The 20,718-nt window shown below is 32.2% G+C and overlaps 2 protein-coding genes across 2 annotated transcripts; both read right to left on the bottom strand.

Moving 5' to 3' along the window:
• Positions 1–1,490: 1,490 nt before the first annotated feature.
• LOC131042954 (transcription factor BIM1) lies at positions 1,491–5,094 on the bottom strand. The gene is made up of 3 exons (XM_057976296.2): positions 4,206–5,094; positions 1,975–2,298; positions 1,491–1,869 (listed from the first exon to the last, which is right to left on the bottom strand). Exons 1-3 carry the CDS (start codon positions 4,818–4,820, stop codon positions 1,732–1,734), a joined length of 1,077 nt encoding a protein of 358 aa, XP_057832279.1. The 5' UTR covers positions 4,821–5,094; the 3' UTR covers positions 1,491–1,731.
• Positions 5,095–10,533: 5,439 nt separating this feature from the next.
• On the bottom strand, positions 10,534–14,141 carry LOC131042955 (uncharacterized). The gene is made up of 3 exons (XM_057976297.2): positions 13,225–14,141; positions 11,025–11,348; positions 10,534–10,919 (listed from the first exon to the last, which is right to left on the bottom strand). The coding sequence occupies exons 1-3, from the start codon at positions 13,837–13,839 to the stop codon at positions 10,782–10,784; spliced, it is 1,077 nt and encodes a 358-aa protein (XP_057832280.1). The 5' UTR covers positions 13,840–14,141; the 3' UTR covers positions 10,534–10,781.
• Between the last annotated feature and the right edge of the window lie 6,577 nt (positions 14,142–20,718).

The following is a 20,718-nucleotide window of genomic DNA, read 5'->3' as shown; positions in this document are numbered from 1 at the left end:
CCTTTCATATCTCTATTCTTATTTGAAGAATTAGCAAAGCCCTCACCAATATTTATTTTACTAATTGATAATCTTACTTTACTAAACTCATTATTATACACACCTAGTGGTTTGTTGTACATAGAATACAAAGTTCGAAGCCAAATTATTTATCACCATTGTGGGTGATTACTTAATCAAAATATTGTGAAAACATTGCTTATCAATAGGATAGTTATGGATTATGGTGAATTTCTTATTCAACACTTTGAAATATTAAAATAAAAAAATAAATAATTTTTAAGAAAAAAGCAAATATGAAAATTTCTATGGCTTCAATCTGAGAGAGTAATTCTTTGTATGTTTAAAATTCTAATATATGTAGAAATTGTTAAAAAAATAAATTGAAGATCATACCATGTATGAGTGTATCACTATCCTAGCTTTGAATTTATATAACATCAATGTATTTCACATGTTTTGATTATTTTTAATGTTTTATTAGATTTTAATATATTTATTATTTGTAATGAATGCCACACGTTGCATTTAAATAAAAGTAGATTGCAATAATAAGCAAATATAAAATATAAAAGTATGTTCAACAATTGTTAGTACTACTACCAATATGCATAGCAAAAGAGCATCTACAAGACTCTAATTCCTTTTAACTATAAAAAATAATATTCGTTTTATGTATCTTATTACATATTATATCATGGAAAAACTATGATATTATTCCAAATATATATGAATTGAAATATAATATTATTTTTTCTTAATTCTTATGGTTAATACTTATTGTGAGATAATATTTTTACATATAACCATCAACATTAATAAATTAAAATATTATCAAAATAATTTTTATACAAAAAACATTTAATACACACAAAAATTCAAAATACTTTCAACTAATCAATTCATATAATAACTTTAAAAATTAAATATACAATGATTAACAAAAAAGAATTATAAATATTGATAGATCTTCTAAATATTGATACTAATTTACTATTCCTCTTGACTAACAATTGAACAAATAATTAAAATGATATTTTTACTTAATAAATTTTTAAAAAATCTATTCTAAAAAAAAAACACCATAATCTTTAGAATCCATGCAATCCAATTTTACCCATTAAATATATAAAGTACTTTCATAACTAGCTGTCTTACAACTTCCAGTTTAGTTGCAGGAGAGGCCGTTAAATTTCAGGCAATGTAATAATTAGCTGTCCTCACTGCAAGCTGCAGCGATTGATCAGGCACTGCATGTTAAAGATATTTATTTGTATTCAATTGAAATGCTTTGGTATTTATTATTGAGATAATATTCTACTGTCTATTATCAGAATAAAGAAAATAGTCAGTAAGAAAACAGAAACAGAATTGAGAACAATTTCAAAACTAATTTAAAAAATCATACAGTAAATCTACAATTTTTTCAAACTATTATCCTAAACTATAAAAATTTAATGCCTTCATAATTAAGGTGTGATATGTACAAATTGAATAACACCATACATTATTACTATTTAACTGAAAACTTGCCTGATGTTCAAATCTAGCCAGGAAGGCAATGGCATACCGTAGACTACAAAGAAAATTTTAGAAGACCTGAACATCTGTAAGTATATTTTGAAATACCTATCATATTTCTCACTTTGTTCGAACAACATTTAATGATAAATCATATGCAAATTACACCCATAAAATGGTTTTCCAAGAGTATTGCAGGGAGAAACAAACTCATGCTGATGCATCACATATTTTTGCCTTTGCCTTCTCTGACTGTTGCAGGAAACTTATCTGGTATTCTGATTCAATGAGCTTGCTTAATCCACTATGTAAGGTTTCTTTTACGACATGATCTACTGTATCAGCAGCCTATTTCATCAACACAATAAAGCCATGGAATTTCAGATGAGAACTTAAGAAGATAATAAGTTGCCTCCAGTGTTAGCAAATCATATGGAAAGTTTCAAAAGCTACCTTGAGGTGGAGATAATGAAAGGCCACAGTCTCTGTAATAGACAGAACTGCATCCATTACTTGTATGTTGAGTGACTCCACGAGCAGTATGATTGAAGCCAAAAGGCTCCTCTTCTTCACAGAGATTACTGTAATCAGAATCTCTCTGCCATTGTATTTCAATGACAACTTTTCGTCACGGGAATTTTCATTGGCTTCTTGCACTGAGCTCATTGGTTCAAGTTTTATGGGAAGGGTGTTGCCATTGGTGGAATGGAGGGCTAGACGGCGCTGAAGGAAGTGAATGTAATTCATTGTTTCTGATAAGATTGATGCCTTATCAGTCTGAAAACAATCAGAGCAAAAATTGTTAGCAACACAGCTTTGCAAGGTTGTAAGTTTTGTAAGAGCATTTTATATGGTGGAATACCCACCAAAATAACTATTGCAAATTTATGTTTAGAAAAGAAGAAACCATGAGTAAGGATAAAACTCTGTAGATTTAGGGTTAGAATTGTGTTTGGAAAGGAAGAAAGCATGAGTTAATATTTTTATTTGTAATTATTTCATATTTAGGGTTAGAATTAAGGGATTTGGTATAGCTTTTGGAAAACATTTCTTATCAAAATCATAGAAGGTAGAAATTTATAAGTTTAATTTTTTTTAAGGTGTGAAGGCTAAAGAAAGATGTTTCTGTTTGCTTTAGAATCATAATCTATTTTTAGTTATCTTAGCAGTATAGAGTATGTATTTGACAATTATTTATATATTTAGTTTAATATAAATAATAAGATTTCTGGATAATGAGGATAGGTAATGTAAGGTATGAAAATAAAGTGATATATATGTTCTAATAGAAATATTAGTATTACAGAAGTTTGATTTTGAATTTTATATAATTAATTTTGGTTAGTAAGTCTTTTTTTATATTGTTTGATTTTGTTTAGAGACATTTTTTATGCTCTCTTTTTTAATCTATTATTTTAAATTTTATCTTCAATTCTATTATCCTTTAAATATATTTTTAGATATTGATATTAATTTTTTTTTCAAATTATAAAAATTTCAATTTGATTAATAAAAAACTATAACAATTAAATTTTCGTGAACCTTCATATTTTATAACACAATTAAATCCTCATTAACTGATATATTTTATAAAAACTGTGTATGGAAATTAATTTTATATATATATGGTTCATAAATAAAAATGGGATATGATATCAAATAAAATATAAACAATATTGATACAATTTATTTAGTTATTCAAAACTGCCTAGAATAAATCTAAACAGAACTGACAAATTACACAAAAACTTGTCACTAGAAATGGCTATACATTAGTGCATCCTAGCTCCTCACTGAAGCTAATTTACTTACCCTCATGAGAAGTTTATTGAGATTTAAATTGTTTATTGAGTCTCTTTTATAATTTATAAGAATACATGGCATATTTGGTAATATTTTTCAAAATAAGTAAGATGATATTCTCTATTATTTAAATAGGGTTTTACATGGAGCTAGAAAAATAGTAAAGAAAAAGATGAATACAATTAAAGATATATATGCAGGTTTCTCTGTAAATATACCTTTTGAATGATCTTTACAATATAAATTCTTCTTTCTGATGATGGATCATTGAATATGTACAGAAATATCAATCAAAAAATATATACACAGATGCAAATCAGAAAACTGCACATATACTAAATGGACTGTGGAAAACTCATACCTATTACTATTGAAGATATGTAAAATCATTTGTTATTTCTGAATTAGATCATGTACACATTTTTTAATCAGTATTTAAGATCATATTCTATAATCCACAACTATCTGAAATATTGATCCAAAACCTAATCCAAAAAACAAACTAAACTACCACAACCTTGGTAACTAGCACCATATTTGGGCAGCTCTGCTACAGCTTTTGGTAACTAGCGCCATATTTGGTCAGCTCTGCTACAGCTTTTGGTAACTAGCGCCATATTTTTGTCAGCTCTGCTACAGCATTTGGTAACCCTAAAACCATATTTCTGCTACAGCATTTGGTAACCCTAGCACCATATTTCTGCTACAGCATTTGGTAACCCTAGTCTATCCTAAGTCCTGATTATCAACAGGAGGAAGATTAAAATAAACACTAACCCTAGATAGCTGAGTATCCTCACAAACAGCCAGTGAAAGACAAAGAAATGTGACTAACATGCAGTCTAGAAAAAACAAGAAATGGCAGCATGCAAAAATCACACCTTGGCCTTGGGATTTGGTAGCAAAGAACGCATTTCTGCAAACAATTCATTCATTTCTCTGCGCCGCAGCCTTTCTGAAAGAACATGGTTCTTCCTTAACAATGAACTGGATCCTAGATTGGCATTGACAGGTCGCTTTCGCTTCAGTGATTTCAGTGGCTCTTCAACATTAACTTTCCTCAGTCTACTGGTGGATGGAACAGCACCAATTTGGCCATGAAGTAGAGATCTGTTATCACAACTGTGAGAATCCCAGATGATTTCAGACTGATGTTGAGCAGCAGAAGAATTAGAATTGGAAAGTGGGTTCACATTACATTTCCCCACTACTGCACTGAGATCATCAAGCTCAAGGCGAATCTGTCCAGAAACTTTCACACACTCTTGTTGGCTGTTGGCTCTGGGTTCCAGTTCAGATGAATCAACCAAACCAGAGCCATTCTGAATTGGGAAACAAGAGGAAGCATGACGATTGAATACTGTGTGAAGATAGTTTCTGGTGGGAAAGAAGAATGGAATATCTGAATCATTTTGAGATTGGGTGACTGATCCCTGTGCTTGGATTCCCACCTTGGTCACAACTCTTGGAAACTGCATTCTGTGAGAAGGCTCCATCCAGGCTGAAAGACTCTTGAGATGAATTTAATCCACTGAATGCAATGGATGGTAATCAAGCCTTGAAATTGAGCTTTCTAATTAATGGACAACGTCAGAGAACAGTTGGAAAGGAAAGCGATATGGGTAAAAGAAGTAGGAATCACTTTCAGTCAGATCTAAAAGATACAACACATCGTACCAAACGTTTGTGGTTCTGCAGGGGAAAGCACAAAATTTCTGGCAGGCTTTGAATTCTACTTAAATGGTGCAAAATCACTAGTTTAATATCTTGGTTATGCTCAGCCGCTCATTTCAACTCTCCTAACGGTGTCCAATGTACAATAAGCTCGCATGCCTGCAGAGTAATAAATAATTTGAATACGATATATTCCTCCTTCCTCGATCCTGCCTGCCAGACAAATGCTTTGTGACAGCTATACATTTTTAATGCAAAAATGCCCTAATAAGGCCATTCAAAACTTCAACATACAGTAGATGTATACATATACTTTATCTGGTATGTACTATTATCAAAAAGTAGTGATTGATACTCAAAACGTTAACGTCTAAGACTTAAATTTACAGTTCATTGTCCATTTGCAACTTGGGCTAACTCTATCACATGCGTAAAAGCTTCCATCAAGGTTCTCAAATGCCCATGATATATACCGTTTTGATAGAATTATTTTTGTCATCCCTGGCCTTTTAGGAGAACTAGGTAGCGTCTTGTCTAAAAGATATATTTGTGTTTATTTGTGTTTTGAATGGGACATTCACACTATAAATTTGAAGTTCCCAACTAGGTTTGCAAATTTTCTTTTATAAATTTAATTTTAATTTTAAAAAAATCTTGGGTGTTATGTAGATAATATTAATCTTTTATGAATTTGGTTATTTTCCTAGATTAAGTCTTATTTATTCAAACTTCTTTCTCTTTATTTCAAGTTGATGCCTTGATTAGCAGTCAAATCTATCATAGTATTATTACCTTTCCTCTTGATGTGGAAAAAGAAAATGTTCTTAAACCTATTCATCAACTCCATGGCATCAAAGAAGACAATGTCAAGAAGTCAAGATATTCAACTATCATCAATCATAAAACCAATGATCATTTTAGAGTCTTCTTCCACTTAAATAGCTTCTTCCATCATTGTTTCAACACCTCAACAAACTCCCAAAGAAGATCTCTATCATATATCATGTTTGTTCCAATCCTAAAATTAAAGGTCATGATCAGCAAACATTTTCCAAGTTGTTTTTTGAAAACACATTTGTCACCTACTTACCCTAGATTTTATTTGAAAACACATTTGTCACCTACTTACCCTAGATTTTTAATTGTTGCCTTGTCAAAATTAATCTTTGAGAGGTGGTTGTTAGATCTAGATTTACATGTACTTTTGAAGCATTTTAGGTAAAATCCAATCTTGCCATCACGTCTGGAAGGCCTAAAAACCCAAACATCGATTTTCAAATCATCAAATTTGAGCACTTTACCCCAAGCCATCTAAAATAATTTGGACCCCCACCATTAAAACTATTTATACGGTCCATGTCATAAATGTCGAATTGTTGTCAACACTTGTGTTATCTTGCACAAGTATGAAAAAAAAATAGCTTTTAGTTTATAAAAATAAATCATAATAATTTGAAAGATTACATAGGTAGTGTTGGAGTGATTAACCTCCCAGAAGCAAAAACATCAGATTCATCTTCACAAAGAGAGAAACAATAAATATAGGAACAAATACTTGAAAACTATAGGAACAAATATTAATGTAGGTAAACAAGGAATTATTAATAAAAGTTACCTAACCCCCTAATAATTAGCCTATGTTAAACTTAATCTTATGAGTAAATATTAATTTCCCCCACATGATCATTCATCATACTTTGACATGAGTGTGGATACTTTTCAATAGCATTTGGAGGATGCATCTTTTCCTTCAAAGGAGATACTTGAGCATTTGGATATTGTTCTTCATACATCTCCACTAGATCCTAGATTTTCCTTTTTCATCTGTGTGGCCTAGAATGCCTAAATTGAAAGTGGTATCTTTTGGTATTACTTCAGACACATGACGAGTTTTCAGAGACTCCAAACACCTTTATCTTTATTCATATATATTCCTTTCAAGAATGGTAACACTTCACACAGACACCTTTGGTTTTGTTTCTTCCTACGGTAAGGAATGTTGTCTTATGACCATGAACCATCTTCTACATCCAGTTTTGAGCATCTACCATTAATACTTATTCTACATTGAAGAGGGATACATGGCCTCTCTTATTGTCTCTTATGGGGGGCTTTTTTCCTCACATGGGATGTTTCCCTCACATCCTTGAGACCACTTTTCTTGTATATTCTCTCTTTTGGGGAGGACTTTTGTCCCACTATTTTTTCTCCATTTTTTTGTTTGCAAGGGGATATATTTACCTAACATGACCTAGTAGCTGGAATCCACCCTTTAATTTTTACTTTTAGAGGTCCATGGCTAGTACATGATTATTCTCCTCCTTATCCTCGCACATGGTACACTATGATTATTCTCCTCCTTAGCCATGTACTTACTTTAGATAGTCCATGGATAATCCAAAATTTTCCACCTAAGAAAGGTGTCAAATCTATAGCACTTACCTTGAAAAGAGTGGAATAAGAAACCAAAACCATTACCTACCTCAACAAACACCCATCCATACAAAATGATCCTCCTTGATGCTTGAAGATGGGTTATTGTCAAAAGATGGTGTTTAGTTGATAAAATCCTATATTGAGCTTTGTCAAGGATGATCGTAACCCAATCCAATTGTTCTAGCCAAATATTTTTTAAATATAGTACATGACATAAAAACCATATTCTCACAAAAAATCATCCTCAAATAATGGTCCGTTTGAAAAAAAAAACATCATACCAATCATGGTGCCCCTACCTATTCTCTATCTCAAGTTAATCAAAAGTAATGCATTACAATATCTATGAAATTTCCAAATGTTAATACCTAAGGGAATGCTACTTTGAAATATTAATCTTGCATCTTTCTCATTATCAATGTACTTGAGAATAATAATTTTCTTTGAATTCTACTATGTTCTACATACATTATCCATGAAACTTTTACACTAGAGCATTTGTCCATCAAGACACCCAAAATTTTACCATCAAACACCAATCCATCACTTTTCTATTAATTAATTAAATAAACTAATATTTAAATATTTTTTCAATTCACCAACATCCCATATTTTTGTATTTAATTAAATACTTTATTATTTAGTTAGTTGCCCTTCCCACATTTAGTTTTTATTTTCTTTGTAAGGTGCATTAAATTAATAACCTAAATCCTTTATGGTGAATTTGATTAATTAATTAAACCCTTATTAACTTTTATTCTAATTATTAATTCCATCTTATTGGAGTTGATTATTCAACTTTATAAAAGATTCTTATTGAATTAATGTAATAGTTTGAGCTCTATTTAAGTAAAATATTATGAATAATAAATACAACTAAAAATGAATTACTCTTGGTAAAGGATAAAATAAACCTTAAATGAAATCTGAGGTGATGATTAAATTACATCATGACATGTATCCCATCTTATGATTTGAGACAAAAATTTACTGGTAAATTGTCACGGGTCCAATTTACACCTCATGTTTGTGCCCTTACTTTAGCGTGTCCTATCCTCATCCCCTCTTTAGATTTTATTTCCGCTTATTACCCAACTTTGATGTCATGTGCAACCTATTGTGTGTCCCACAAGAGGGGTACCCACCTCCATACTTAAATTATTTGTGCATCCGTGAAGAATTCATTAGCAAGCATTTTCAAAGATCTTTAAGGCTACATATTTATCATTGAACATTGCAAAGAAAAGTCATGTCAACTTTCATGCAAGCATGAGTGTGTGATTAGGGTTTTGCGTTTGTCATGACATTTCATATAATATTTATGATTACATTCGAAGAGCATTGCATCATCAACAACAATTACAGATCTGAGGTATATTTCCTTAAACAGGTTCATCTTTTGACAGTGAGAAATTCGGAGGACCATGACGAATTGATGCACCCCAGTGCCAATAAATTAGGCCAAACTTCAGGGAACAAATTTGTGACATCTTATTTTTCCCAGATATAGGTTGGTGGCTCCGTACAACATCTATAGCTCACTATTTTTTCCAATTTACATAAGAAATTCCTTGTTTTACTCTAATTTCTATATTTCACAAGTACATCCTTCAATATAGAAAGAGGAGCAAACAAACCACATGAACCTGATCAAAATTTCAGACTTTTTCCATTTGGATTAAGCCTAGATATATTAGGTTCATCCTTCTTTCAATTTGGTGGTCTCTCAAGTAGAATTAGTGGTTTTGTTACCTTAATTGGTGAAACGCTAATTTATGATTGCTTGTCTCACATATGATTTTGTATGCATTTTAAAATTCAAATTTGCACTCGTAGATCTTATTTGCAATTAAATTAAATAAATTTAGAAGTTAATTTCATAAAAATCCAATTTTATTTTAGCAAATTTGACTTGTGGGTTGCATAATTTTTCAATTAGCTTTTCAGATCTTATTGTTATGACATGTTATGTTCAAATTTAGATGCATTAAATTATTGTTTATGTACTTTCATTATGAAAAAAAACCTAAAAATTGTGCATTGTTATTTCTTTTTATATGCATTTTGCATATGTTATCATTTTGAAGAATGATGTTGATATTTCTCCTAAAATGTGCCTCTCCCATGAGATTATCTTAGAGGAAGAGGGTGATATCATAAATACATTCCTTAATGTTACCTTACCTTCCATACATGGTACCTCTCCTAGAGAAAAAAAAATGTTGATGGACATTGAATTATGTGTTGCATTGATGTTTTGTCATTGATGTCAACACTAGCTGCTATGGTTGGTTATCGGCAGACAAGTTTTGGTTATTGGTAGAAGACATAGTGTTACCGATAGAAGGGACTATCTATTAGACACTTCCGACATGTTTGGATCAATGAAGTATACTTGGTTTTATGTGTTACATGCTTCTAGAGCATGTTTTAGTTGGTATTGACTTGGTAATCGGATGCTATCATACACTCTTGTAAACCCTTACCGGCATGGGTATAAGGTTTAACCGACAGAGCTTTCACTGAAAAACCCTAACTGAATGCATAAGTGGTGTTGGTGCGGCTCAGAGCTTTCACTGAGAAACCCTAACAGAATGCATAAGTGATGTTGGTGCGGCTTCTAGATAGAATTCAGGATGCAGAAGGTGATCCCTGATCGTGCCTTAGCTATTTGAAGACATTGCTTTGGATTGGTTATTGTTGTTTTGGTCTTAAGCTGACATGGCATATCATTGTAATATGGATGTATGTAATGATTTTATTGTAATATCTTTTAGGTGGGCAACCTAATTGGTTTAGGCCTTAGAGTTTGTGTATGGTATGGGAATGGAAATGTAATAACTAGCTGTCTTCACTGGCACTGCATGTTAAAGATATTTATTTGTATTCAATTGAAATGCTTTGGAATTTATTGTTCAGATAATATTCTATTGTCTATTATCAGAATGAAGAAAATAGACTAGGAAAACAGAAACAAAATTGAGAACAATTTCAAAACTAATTTTAAAAAATCATAAAATAAATCTACAATTATTTCAAACTATTATCCTAAACTACAAAAATTTAATGCCTTTATAATTAAGATGTGATATCTACAAATTGAATAACAGCATACATTATTACTATTTAACTAAAAACTTGCCTGTTGCCTGATGTTCATATCCAGCCAGGAAGGCAATGGCATACCGTAGATTACAAAGAAAATTTTAGAAGACCTGAACATCTGTAAATATATTTTGAAATACCTATCATATTTCTCACTTTGTTCGAACAACATTTAATGATAAATCATATGCAAATTACACCCATAAAATGGTTTTCCAAGAGTATTGCAGGGAGAAACAAACTCATGCTGATGCATCACATATTTTTGCCTTTGCCTTCTCTGACTGTTGCAGGAAACTTATCTGGTATTCTGCTTGGATGAGCTTGCTTAATCCACTATGTAAGGTTTCTTTTACAACATGATCTACAGTATCAGCAGCCTATTTCATCAACACAATAAAGCCATGGAATTTCAGATGAGAACTTAAGAAGATAATAAGTTGCCTCCAGTGTTAGCAAATCATATGGAAAGTTTCAAAAGCTACCTTGAGGTGGAGATAATGAAAGGCCACAGTCTCTGTAATAGACAGAAATGCATCCATTACTTGTATGTTGAGTGACTCCACGAGCAGTATGATTGAAGCCAAAAGGCTCCTCTTCTTCGAAGAGATTACTGTAATCAGAATCTCTCTGCCATTGTATTTCAATGACAACTTTTCATCACAGGAATTTTCATTGGCTTCTTGCACTGAGCTCATTGGTTCAAGTTTTATGGGAAGGGTGTTGCCACTGGTAGAATGAAGGGCTAGATGGCGCTGAAGGAAGTGAATGTAATTCATTGTTTCTGATAAGATTGAAGCCTTATCAGTCTGAAAACAATCAGAGAAAAAATTGTTAGCAACACAGCTTTGCAAGGTTGTAAGTTTTGTAAGAGAATTTTATATGGTGGGATACCCACCAAAGAAAATATTGGAAAATTATGTTTAGAAAAGAAGAAACCATGAGTAAGGATAAAACTGTGTAGATTTAGGGTTAGAATTATGTTTGGAAAAGAAGAAAGCATGGGTTAGAATTAAGGGATTTAGGATAGTTTTTGGAAAACAATCCTTATCAAAATCATAGAAGGTAGAACTTTATATGTTTAAGAATTTGTTTTTAGGTGTGTAAGGCTAAAGAAAGATGTTTCTGTTAGCATTGTAATCATAATTTATTTTTAATTATTTTAGTAGCATGGAGTATGTATTTGATAATTATTTATATATTTAATTTAACTTAATAAGATTTCTGGATAATGGTGATAGGTAATGTAAGGTGTGAAATAGAGTGATATATATATATATGTTCCAATAGAAATATTAGTATTACAGATTTCTTTTACAGTTTGATTTTGAGTTTTATATAATGAATTTTGGTTATTAAGTCTTTTTTATATTGTTTGATTTTGTTGAGAGATATTTTTGTCCTCTCTTTCTTAATCTATTATTTTAAAATTTATCTTTAATTCTATTACCCTTTAAATATATTTGTAGATATTGATATTAATTTTATTTTCTTTTAAATTATAAAAATTTCAACTTGATTAAAAAAAAATTATAACAATTAAATCCTCATGAACCTTCATATTTTATAACAATTAAATCCTCATTAACCATCATATTTTATTAAAACTATTTGGATGAAAATTATATATATATATATATATGATGTAAAATAAAATATAAAATATATTGATACAATTTATTTAGTTATTCAAAACTGCCTGAATAAATCTAAACAGAACTGGGAAACTACTAAAAAATTTACCACTAGAAATGACTATACATTAGTGCATCCTAGGGACTGGATAACAGTTTCCTCACTGTAGCTAATTTACTACCATAAGAAGTTTATTGAGGTTTAAATTATTCATTGAGTCTCTTTTATAATTTATAAGAATACATGGTATATTTGGTAACATTTTTCAAAATAAGGAAGATGATATTCTCTATTATTTAAATAGGGTTTTACATGGAGCTAGAAAAATAGTAAAGAGAAAGATGAATACTATTAAAGATATATATGCAGGTTTCTGATTTGTAACTGTAAATATATTTTTTGAATGATTTTTAGAATATAAATTCTTCTTTCTGACGATGGATCATTGAGTATGTTCAGAAATATCAATCAAAAAATCTATAGACAGCTACAAATCAGAAACTTGCACATATACTAAATGGACTGTAGAAGACTCGTACTTATTACTATTGAAGATATGTAAAATCGTTTGTTATTTCTGGATTAGATCATGTACACATTTTTTAATCAGTATTTAAGATCATATGCTATAATCCATCATAAAGATTGAATTCTCTTCTCTTACAACTCATCTTAATAATAAATCATGAAATATGACCCGAAATATTGATGCAAAAATATATTTACATAACCTAATCCAAAACACAAAATAAACTAGTGAAACATTGGTAACTAGCACCATATTTGGGCAGCTCTGCTACAGCTTTTGGTAACTAGCGCCATATTTGGTCAGCTCTGTTACAGCATTTGGTAACCCTAGCACCATATTTCTGCTGCAGCATTTGGTAACCCTAGTCTATCCTAAGTCCTGATTATCAACAGGAGGAATATTACAATAAACACTAACCCTAGATAGCTGAGTATCCTCACAAACAGCCAGTGAAAGACAAAGAAATGTGACTAACATGCAGTCTAGAAAAAACAAGAAATACCAGCATGCAAAAATCACACCTTGGCCTTGGGATTTGGCAGCAAAGAACGCATTTCTGTAAACAGTTCATTCATTTCTCTGCGCCGCAGCCTTTCTGAAAGAACATGGTTCTTCCTTAACAATGAACTGGGTCCTAGACTGGCATTGACAGGTCGCTTTCGCTTCAGTGATTTCAGTGGCTTTTCAACATTAACTTTCCTCAGTCTACTGGTGGATGAAACAGCACCAATTTGGCCATGATGTAGAGATCTGTTATCACAACTGTGAGAATCCCAGATGATTAGAGACTGATGTTGAGCAGCAGGAGAATTAGAATTGGAAAGTGGGTTCACATTACATTTCCCCACTACTGCACTGAGATCATCAAGCTCAAGGCGAATCTGTCCAGAAACTTTCACACACTCTTGTTGGCTGTTGGCTCTGGGTTCCAGTTCAGATGAATCAACCAAACCAGAGCCATTCTGAATTGGGAAACAAGAGGAAGCATGACGATTGAATACTGCGTGAAGATAGTTTCTGGTGGGAAAGAAGAATGGAATATCTGAATCATTTTGAGATTGGGTGACTGATCCCTGTGCTTGGATTTCCACCTTGGTCACGACTCTTGGAAACTGCATTCTGTGAGAGGGCTCCATCCAGGCTGAAAGACTGTTGAGATGAATCCAATCCTCTTAATGCAATGGATGGTAATCAAGCCTTGAAATTGAGCTTTCTAATTAATAAACAACGTCAGAAGACAGTTGGAAAGGAAAGCGATGTGGGTAAAAGAAGTAGGAATCACTTTCAGTCAGATCTTAAAGATACAACACATCGTACCAAACGTTTGTGGTTCTGCAGGGGAAAGCACAAAATTTCTGGCAGGCTTTGAATTCTACTTAAATGGTGCAAAATCACTAGTTTAATATCTTGGTTATGCTCAGCCGCTCATTTCAACGGTGTCCAATGTACAATAAGCTCGCATGCCTGCAGAGTATTAAATAATTTGAATACGATATATTCCTCCTTCCTCGATCCTGCCTGCCAGACAAATGCTTTGTGACAGCTATACATTTTTACTGCAAAAATGCCCTAATAAGGCCATTCAAAACTTCAACACACAGTAGATGTATACATATACTTTATCTGGTATGTACTATTATCAAAAAGTAGTGATTGATACTAAAAACGTTAACGTCAAGACTTAAATTTACAGTTCATTGTCCATTTGCAACTTGGGCTAACTCTATCACATGCGTAAAAGCTTCCATCAAGGTTCTCAAATGCCCATGATATATACCGTTTGGATAGAATTCTTCTTGTTATCCCTGGCCTTTTAGGGGAACTAGGTAGTGTTTTGTCTAAAAGATATATTTGTGTTTTGAATGGGACATTCACACTATAAATTTGAAGTTCCCAACTAGGTTTACAAATTTTCTTTTATATTAAAAAAAAATCTTGGGTGTTATGTAGACAATATTAATCTTTTATGAATTTGGTTCTTACTCTAGATTAAGTTTTATTTATTCAAACTTCCTTCTCTTTATCTCAAGTTGATGCCTTGATTAGCAGTCAAATCTATCATAGTATTATTACGTTTCCTCTTGATGTGGAAAAATAAAATGTTCTTAAACCTACTTATCAACTCCATGGCATCAAAGAAGACAATGTCAAGAAGTCAAGATATTCAGCTATCATCAATCATAAAACCAATGATCATTTTAGAGTCTTCTTCCACTTAAATAGTTTCTTCCATCCTTGTTTCAACACCTCAACAAACTCCCAAAGAAGATCTCTATCCTATATCGTGTTTGTTCCAATCCTAAAATTGAAGGTCATCATCAGCAAACATTTTCCAAGTTGTTTTTTGTAAACACATTTGTCACCTACTTACCCTAGATTTTTATTTGTTTCCTTCTTAAAATTAATCTTTGAGAGGTGGTTGTTAGATCTAGAAGGTACATGTACTTTTGAAGCATTTTAGGTAAATTATAATCTTGCCATCATGTCTGGAAGGCCTAAAAACCCAAACATCAATTTTCAAATCATCAAATTTGAGCATTTTACCCCAAGCCATCTAAAATAATTTGGATCCCCGCTATTAACACTATTTGTATGGTCAATGTCATAATATCCAATTGTTGTCAACACTTGTGTTATCTTGCACAAGAATGATAATAAAATAGCTTTTAGTTTAATTTAAAAACAAATCATAATAATTTAAAAGACTACATAGGTAGTGTTGGAGTGATTAACCTCCCAGGAGAAAAAAACATCATATTCATATTCACAAAGAGAGAAACAATAAATCATCTTAAAGATAAAATGAATTGAGATGTCTAACAATGTACAAGAGCCTTGCATATATAGGCAAGAGGAAGGATATGAGCACCAATGAGGTGTGACAGTAGGTACAACTACATGAAAGCTATTGGAACAAATATTAATATAGGTAAACAATAAAATATTAATAAAGGTAACCTAACCTCCTAATAATTAGCCTAGGTTAACCTTAATCTTGTGAGTAAATATTAATTTCCCCCACATAATCATTCATCATAGTTTGACATGAATGTGGATACTTTTCAATAGCATTTGGAGGAGGCATCTTTGCCTTCAAAGGATATACTTGAGCATTTGGATATTGTTCTTCATACATCTCCACTAGATCCTAGATTTTCCTTTTTCATCTGTGTGGCCTAGAATGCCTAAATTGAAAGTGGTATCTTTTTGTATTACTTTAGAAACATGACGAGTTTTCAGAGACTCCAAACAACTTTATCTTTATTCATATATATTCCTTTCAATAATGGTAATACTTCATACATACACGTTTGGTTTTGTTTCTTCCCGAGGGAGGGAATGTTGTCTTATGACCATGGACCATCTTCTACATCCAATTTTGACCATCTACCATTAGTACATATTCAATATTGAAGAGGGATACATGGCCTCTCTTATTGACTCTTATGGGGGTTTCTTTTCCTCACCTGGGATGTTTCCCTCACATCCTTGAGACCATTTTTCTTGTATTTTCTCTCTTTTGGGGAGGACTTTTGTCCCACTATTTTTTCTCCATTTTTGTGTTTGTGAGGGAATGAGTTTGTACATATTTACCGAGCATGACCTAGTAGCTGGAATCAATCCTTTCATTTTTACTTTTGGTAGTCCATGGCTAGTCCATGATTATTCTCCTCCTTATCCTCACACATGGTACACTATGATTATTCTCCTCCTTAGCCATGTACTTACTTTTGGTAGTCCATGGCTAATCCAAAATTTTCCACCTAAGAAAGGTGTCAAATCTATAGCACTTGGCCTTGAAAAGAGTGGAATAAGAAACCAAAACTAATACCTACCTCAACAAACATCCATTCGACACAAAATAATCCTCCTTGATGCTTCAAGATGGGTTATTGTCAAAAGAGGGTGTTCAGTTGATTAAAAACTATATTGAGCTTTGTCAAGGATGATCATAACTCAATCCAATTGTTCTAGCCAACTGTTTTTTAAATATAGTATTTGACATAAAAACCATATTCTCACAAAAAATCATCCTCAAATAATGGTCCATTTGAGAAAACAACATCATACCAATCATGGTGCCCCTACATATTCTCTATCTCAAGTTAATCAAAAGTAATGCATTACAATATCTAAGAAAATTCCAAATGTTAATACCTAAGGGAATGCTATGTTGAAAAATTAGTCTTCCATCTTTCTCATTATCAATGTACTTGGAGAATAATAATTTTCTCTCAATTCTACTATGTTCTACTTACATTATCCATGAAACTTTTACACCAAAGCATATGTCCATCTACTTGTTGTAGACACCCAAAAGTTTACCATCAAACACCAATCCATCACTTTTCTATTAATTAATTAAATAAACTAATATTTAAATATTTTTTCAATTCACCAACATCCCATATTTTTGTATTTAATTAAATACTTTATTATTTAGTTAATTGCCCTTCCCACAATTAGTTTTTATCTTCTTTGTAAGGTGAATTAAATTAATAACCTTAATCCTTTATGGTGAATTTCATTAATTAATTAAACCCTTATTAACGTTTATTCTAATTTTTAATTCCATCTTATTGGAGTTGATTCTTCAACTTTATAAAGGATTCTTATTGAGTTAATGTAATAGTTTGAGCTCTATTTAAGTAAAATATTATGAATAATAAATACAACTAAAAATGAATTACTCTTGGTAAAGGATAAAAGAAACCTTAGAGAAATCTTAGGTGATGATTAAATTACATCATGACATGTGTCCCATCTTATGATTTGAGACAAACATTTACACAACTATATCATCGTAAATTGTCTCCGGTCCAATTTACACCTCATGTTTGTGCCCCTACTTTAGCGTTGCCTATCCTAATCCCCTCTTTAGGTCTAATTTCTGCTTATTACTCAACTTTGATGCCATGTACAACCTATTTTAGGTCCCATAGAGGGGTACCCACCTCTCTGGCACCTTATTTTGGTCCCCTTTGCAGTGGGACTAAAGCATGGTACGTCCTGGTTTGGACCATAGCACTCCAAAACACCATGGTCCCCCTCAAAGGGGCCCTAATTTGAAATGGGCCAGGTGTTATGTCTCCTTACCAATATTTGACCCCGGGGGCTATACATGATCATTGGAGGTCAACCTAATCAGTAATGTACCTAGAAAACCCTATATAAAGGCATCCTATAAATTCATTTTGATATCCACACCCTACTTAAAGGATTCGTGTATCTGTGAAGTATTCATTAGCAAGCATTTTCAGAGATCTTCAAGGATGCATATTCATCATCAAGCATTGAGAAGAAAAGTCATGTCAACTTTCATGCAAGCATGTGTGCGTGATTAGGGTTTTACATTTGTCATGCCATTTCATAAAACATTTATGATTACATTCAAAGAGCATTGCATCATCAACAACAATTACAGATCTGAGGTATATTTTCTTAAACAATTATTTTAGTATTTGCATTATTTCATTCAAGGTTGATTCCAAAATAGGGTTTGACTTAGGAAAACCCCTATTCCCAACAATTTCCCCTTTTGTTATGTGTGCTAAAAAATAGGTACAAAGTTGCGTTTGGGAGGATTGACAGAGTTCATAGAGACAAACAGGTTCATCTTTCGACAGTGAGAAATTCGAAGGACCATGACGAATTGATGCACCCCGGTCCCAAAAAATCAGGCCAAACTTTGGGGAACAAATTTGTGACACCTTATTTTGCCCAGATCCAGGTTGGTGGCTCAGTACGACATCTGTAGCTCATTGTTTTTTCCAATTTACATCAGAAATTCCTTGTTTTATTCTAATTTCAGTATTTCACAAGTACATCCTTCAATATAGAAAGAGGGGAAAACAAACCACGTGAACCTGATCAAAATTTCAGACTTTTTCCCATTGGTATTAAGCTTGGATCTATTAGGTTCATCCCTCTTTCAATGTGGTGGTCTCTCAAGTAGAATTGGTGGTTTTGTTACCTTAATTGGTGAAACGCTAGTTTTCACCATTACATTTTGGTGAACCCAACATCTTTCATGCTTAATTCTGATTGCTTGTCTCAGATATAATTTTGTATGAATTTTAAAATTCAAATTTTTACTCATAGATCTTATTTGCATTTAAATTACATAAATTTAGAGGTTAATTTCATAAAAACACTATTTTATTTTATCAAATTTGACTTGTGGGTTGCATAATTTTTCAATTATCTTTTCACATCTGAAGTTTATGACATGTTATGTTCAAATTTATATGCATTAAATCATTGTTTATGTACTTTCATTAGTGAAAAAAATTGAAAAATTGTGCATTGTTATTTCCTTTTATCATGCATTTTGCATATGTTATCATTTGAAAAAGCAAATTGCTGTCATTCTATTTTATTTGGTTAGTTTCATGATTCATCTATTTCATAGATGTTATAATGTCTTAGCCTCTCTTATTTCACTCTATCCCTCTCTTAAGGATATTCCTACCCATAAGGACATTTTGGTGCAAAAAGATACCATTAATACTTCTTTCAAAAATATCCCTCCTACGACTAAATTTTTGAAGAATGATGTTGATATTTCTCCTAAAATGTACCTCTCCCATGAGACTATCTTAGAGGAAGAGGGTGATATCATAAATACATTCCTTAATGTTACCTTACCTTCCATACATGGTACCTCTCCTAGAGAAAAAAAATTGTTGATGGACATCGAATTATACTCTCCCAAATTTGGTCCTATCAATGAGGGCACATTCACTAATACATTTGGTCTTGAATTACGATGGAGGTTTCCAATGGAGAAGGTATATTGTGACCAAATTTGATTTTTTTGAAAAAATGCCCAAATTTGTCGGAATTCCGACGGTAATTTCACATTTGGTTTCGATGGAGAAGGCATTAGCAATGAAATTTATTTATTTTTCAAAAAAGTGCCCGCGTTCGTCGAAATTTTGACAACAACGGCCATTACTTAAAATAATATAAAAAGAGGGCAAGTCATTTGTGCATTCAATGTCAAGCAGGCTTCTGCGTCAACCTCAACCCCTGGAAAGATCAAATAACACACTCACCATTCGAGGTAGAATCTTCACCTTCATTTCGGATTTGCATAATATGAGGAATTGTTGAATCTTCACCTTCATTCATTGAATCTTCAGAGTTGCATAATATTTGCATAATATGAGGAATTGCTTTGGTAGAATCTTCACCATTCGAGGTAGTTGAATATTCACCTTCATTCATTGATTTGCATATATGAGTAATTGCTTGCATCCCACCCATTTCTTGAGCTATCCATTGTATTTCACAACTACCTGTGCTTTCTCATTCTTAGGTCAACATCATTGGAAGTCTTTTAATGTTGCCCCCATGCCTCAGTTATCAATGTTCAGTTTTTCCCACATTGCAGAAGAATAGGAGAAATCTTGTCCATGTTGCAAGCTTTGTGAGGCTTCTTCCATAAACAGAAGGCTAGTCATAGATTTCATTGCTTAAAATTTAGAGCTTTCTCATAAAATGGAGAAGAAAAGGACATCAGTGAAGTAGATCTTTAACACTTGTTGGAACCTTATTATCTTATAGGATTGATAGAGAAAACTTAGAATTCTAATCGACTTCGGACTTCTTAATTACATTTGAAGGAGTTTATTTTATTTTATGAGAAGCCACAATTTTTTCTCAAAGAAGAACATAGCCATACTGCATCATTACCTGCTGATATCACTCATACTGAGAAATAAATTTTTTAGAAGGTTTGTGACTATTGGTCAACATCATTTGATATTGTGATCTTGCTAATCTAAAGTATTATACCATTCTACAATAGTTTGAAGAGAATGCATACACTCTTGGGTTGATTTGTCATTGTTCGTTGTGATTTGCAATCTTAGTCACCATTTGATGCTCCAACGTTTGTTTCTGAATTAAAAATTTCATCTATTTGTAATTAAGGGTAGCTCCATTACAAGACCAAGTCCTTTAAACAATTAACCTAGTGACCAAAAGTGACAGTTATACAACAAGAAGAG

This window comes from Cryptomeria japonica, chromosome 4 (genome assembly GCF_030272615.1).
Source record: "Cryptomeria japonica chromosome 4, Sugi_1.0, whole genome shotgun sequence".
Taxonomy (NCBI): domain Eukaryota; kingdom Viridiplantae; phylum Streptophyta; class Pinopsida; order Cupressales; family Cupressaceae; genus Cryptomeria; species Cryptomeria japonica.
This window is presented reverse-complemented; position numbering and strand designations above follow the sequence as displayed.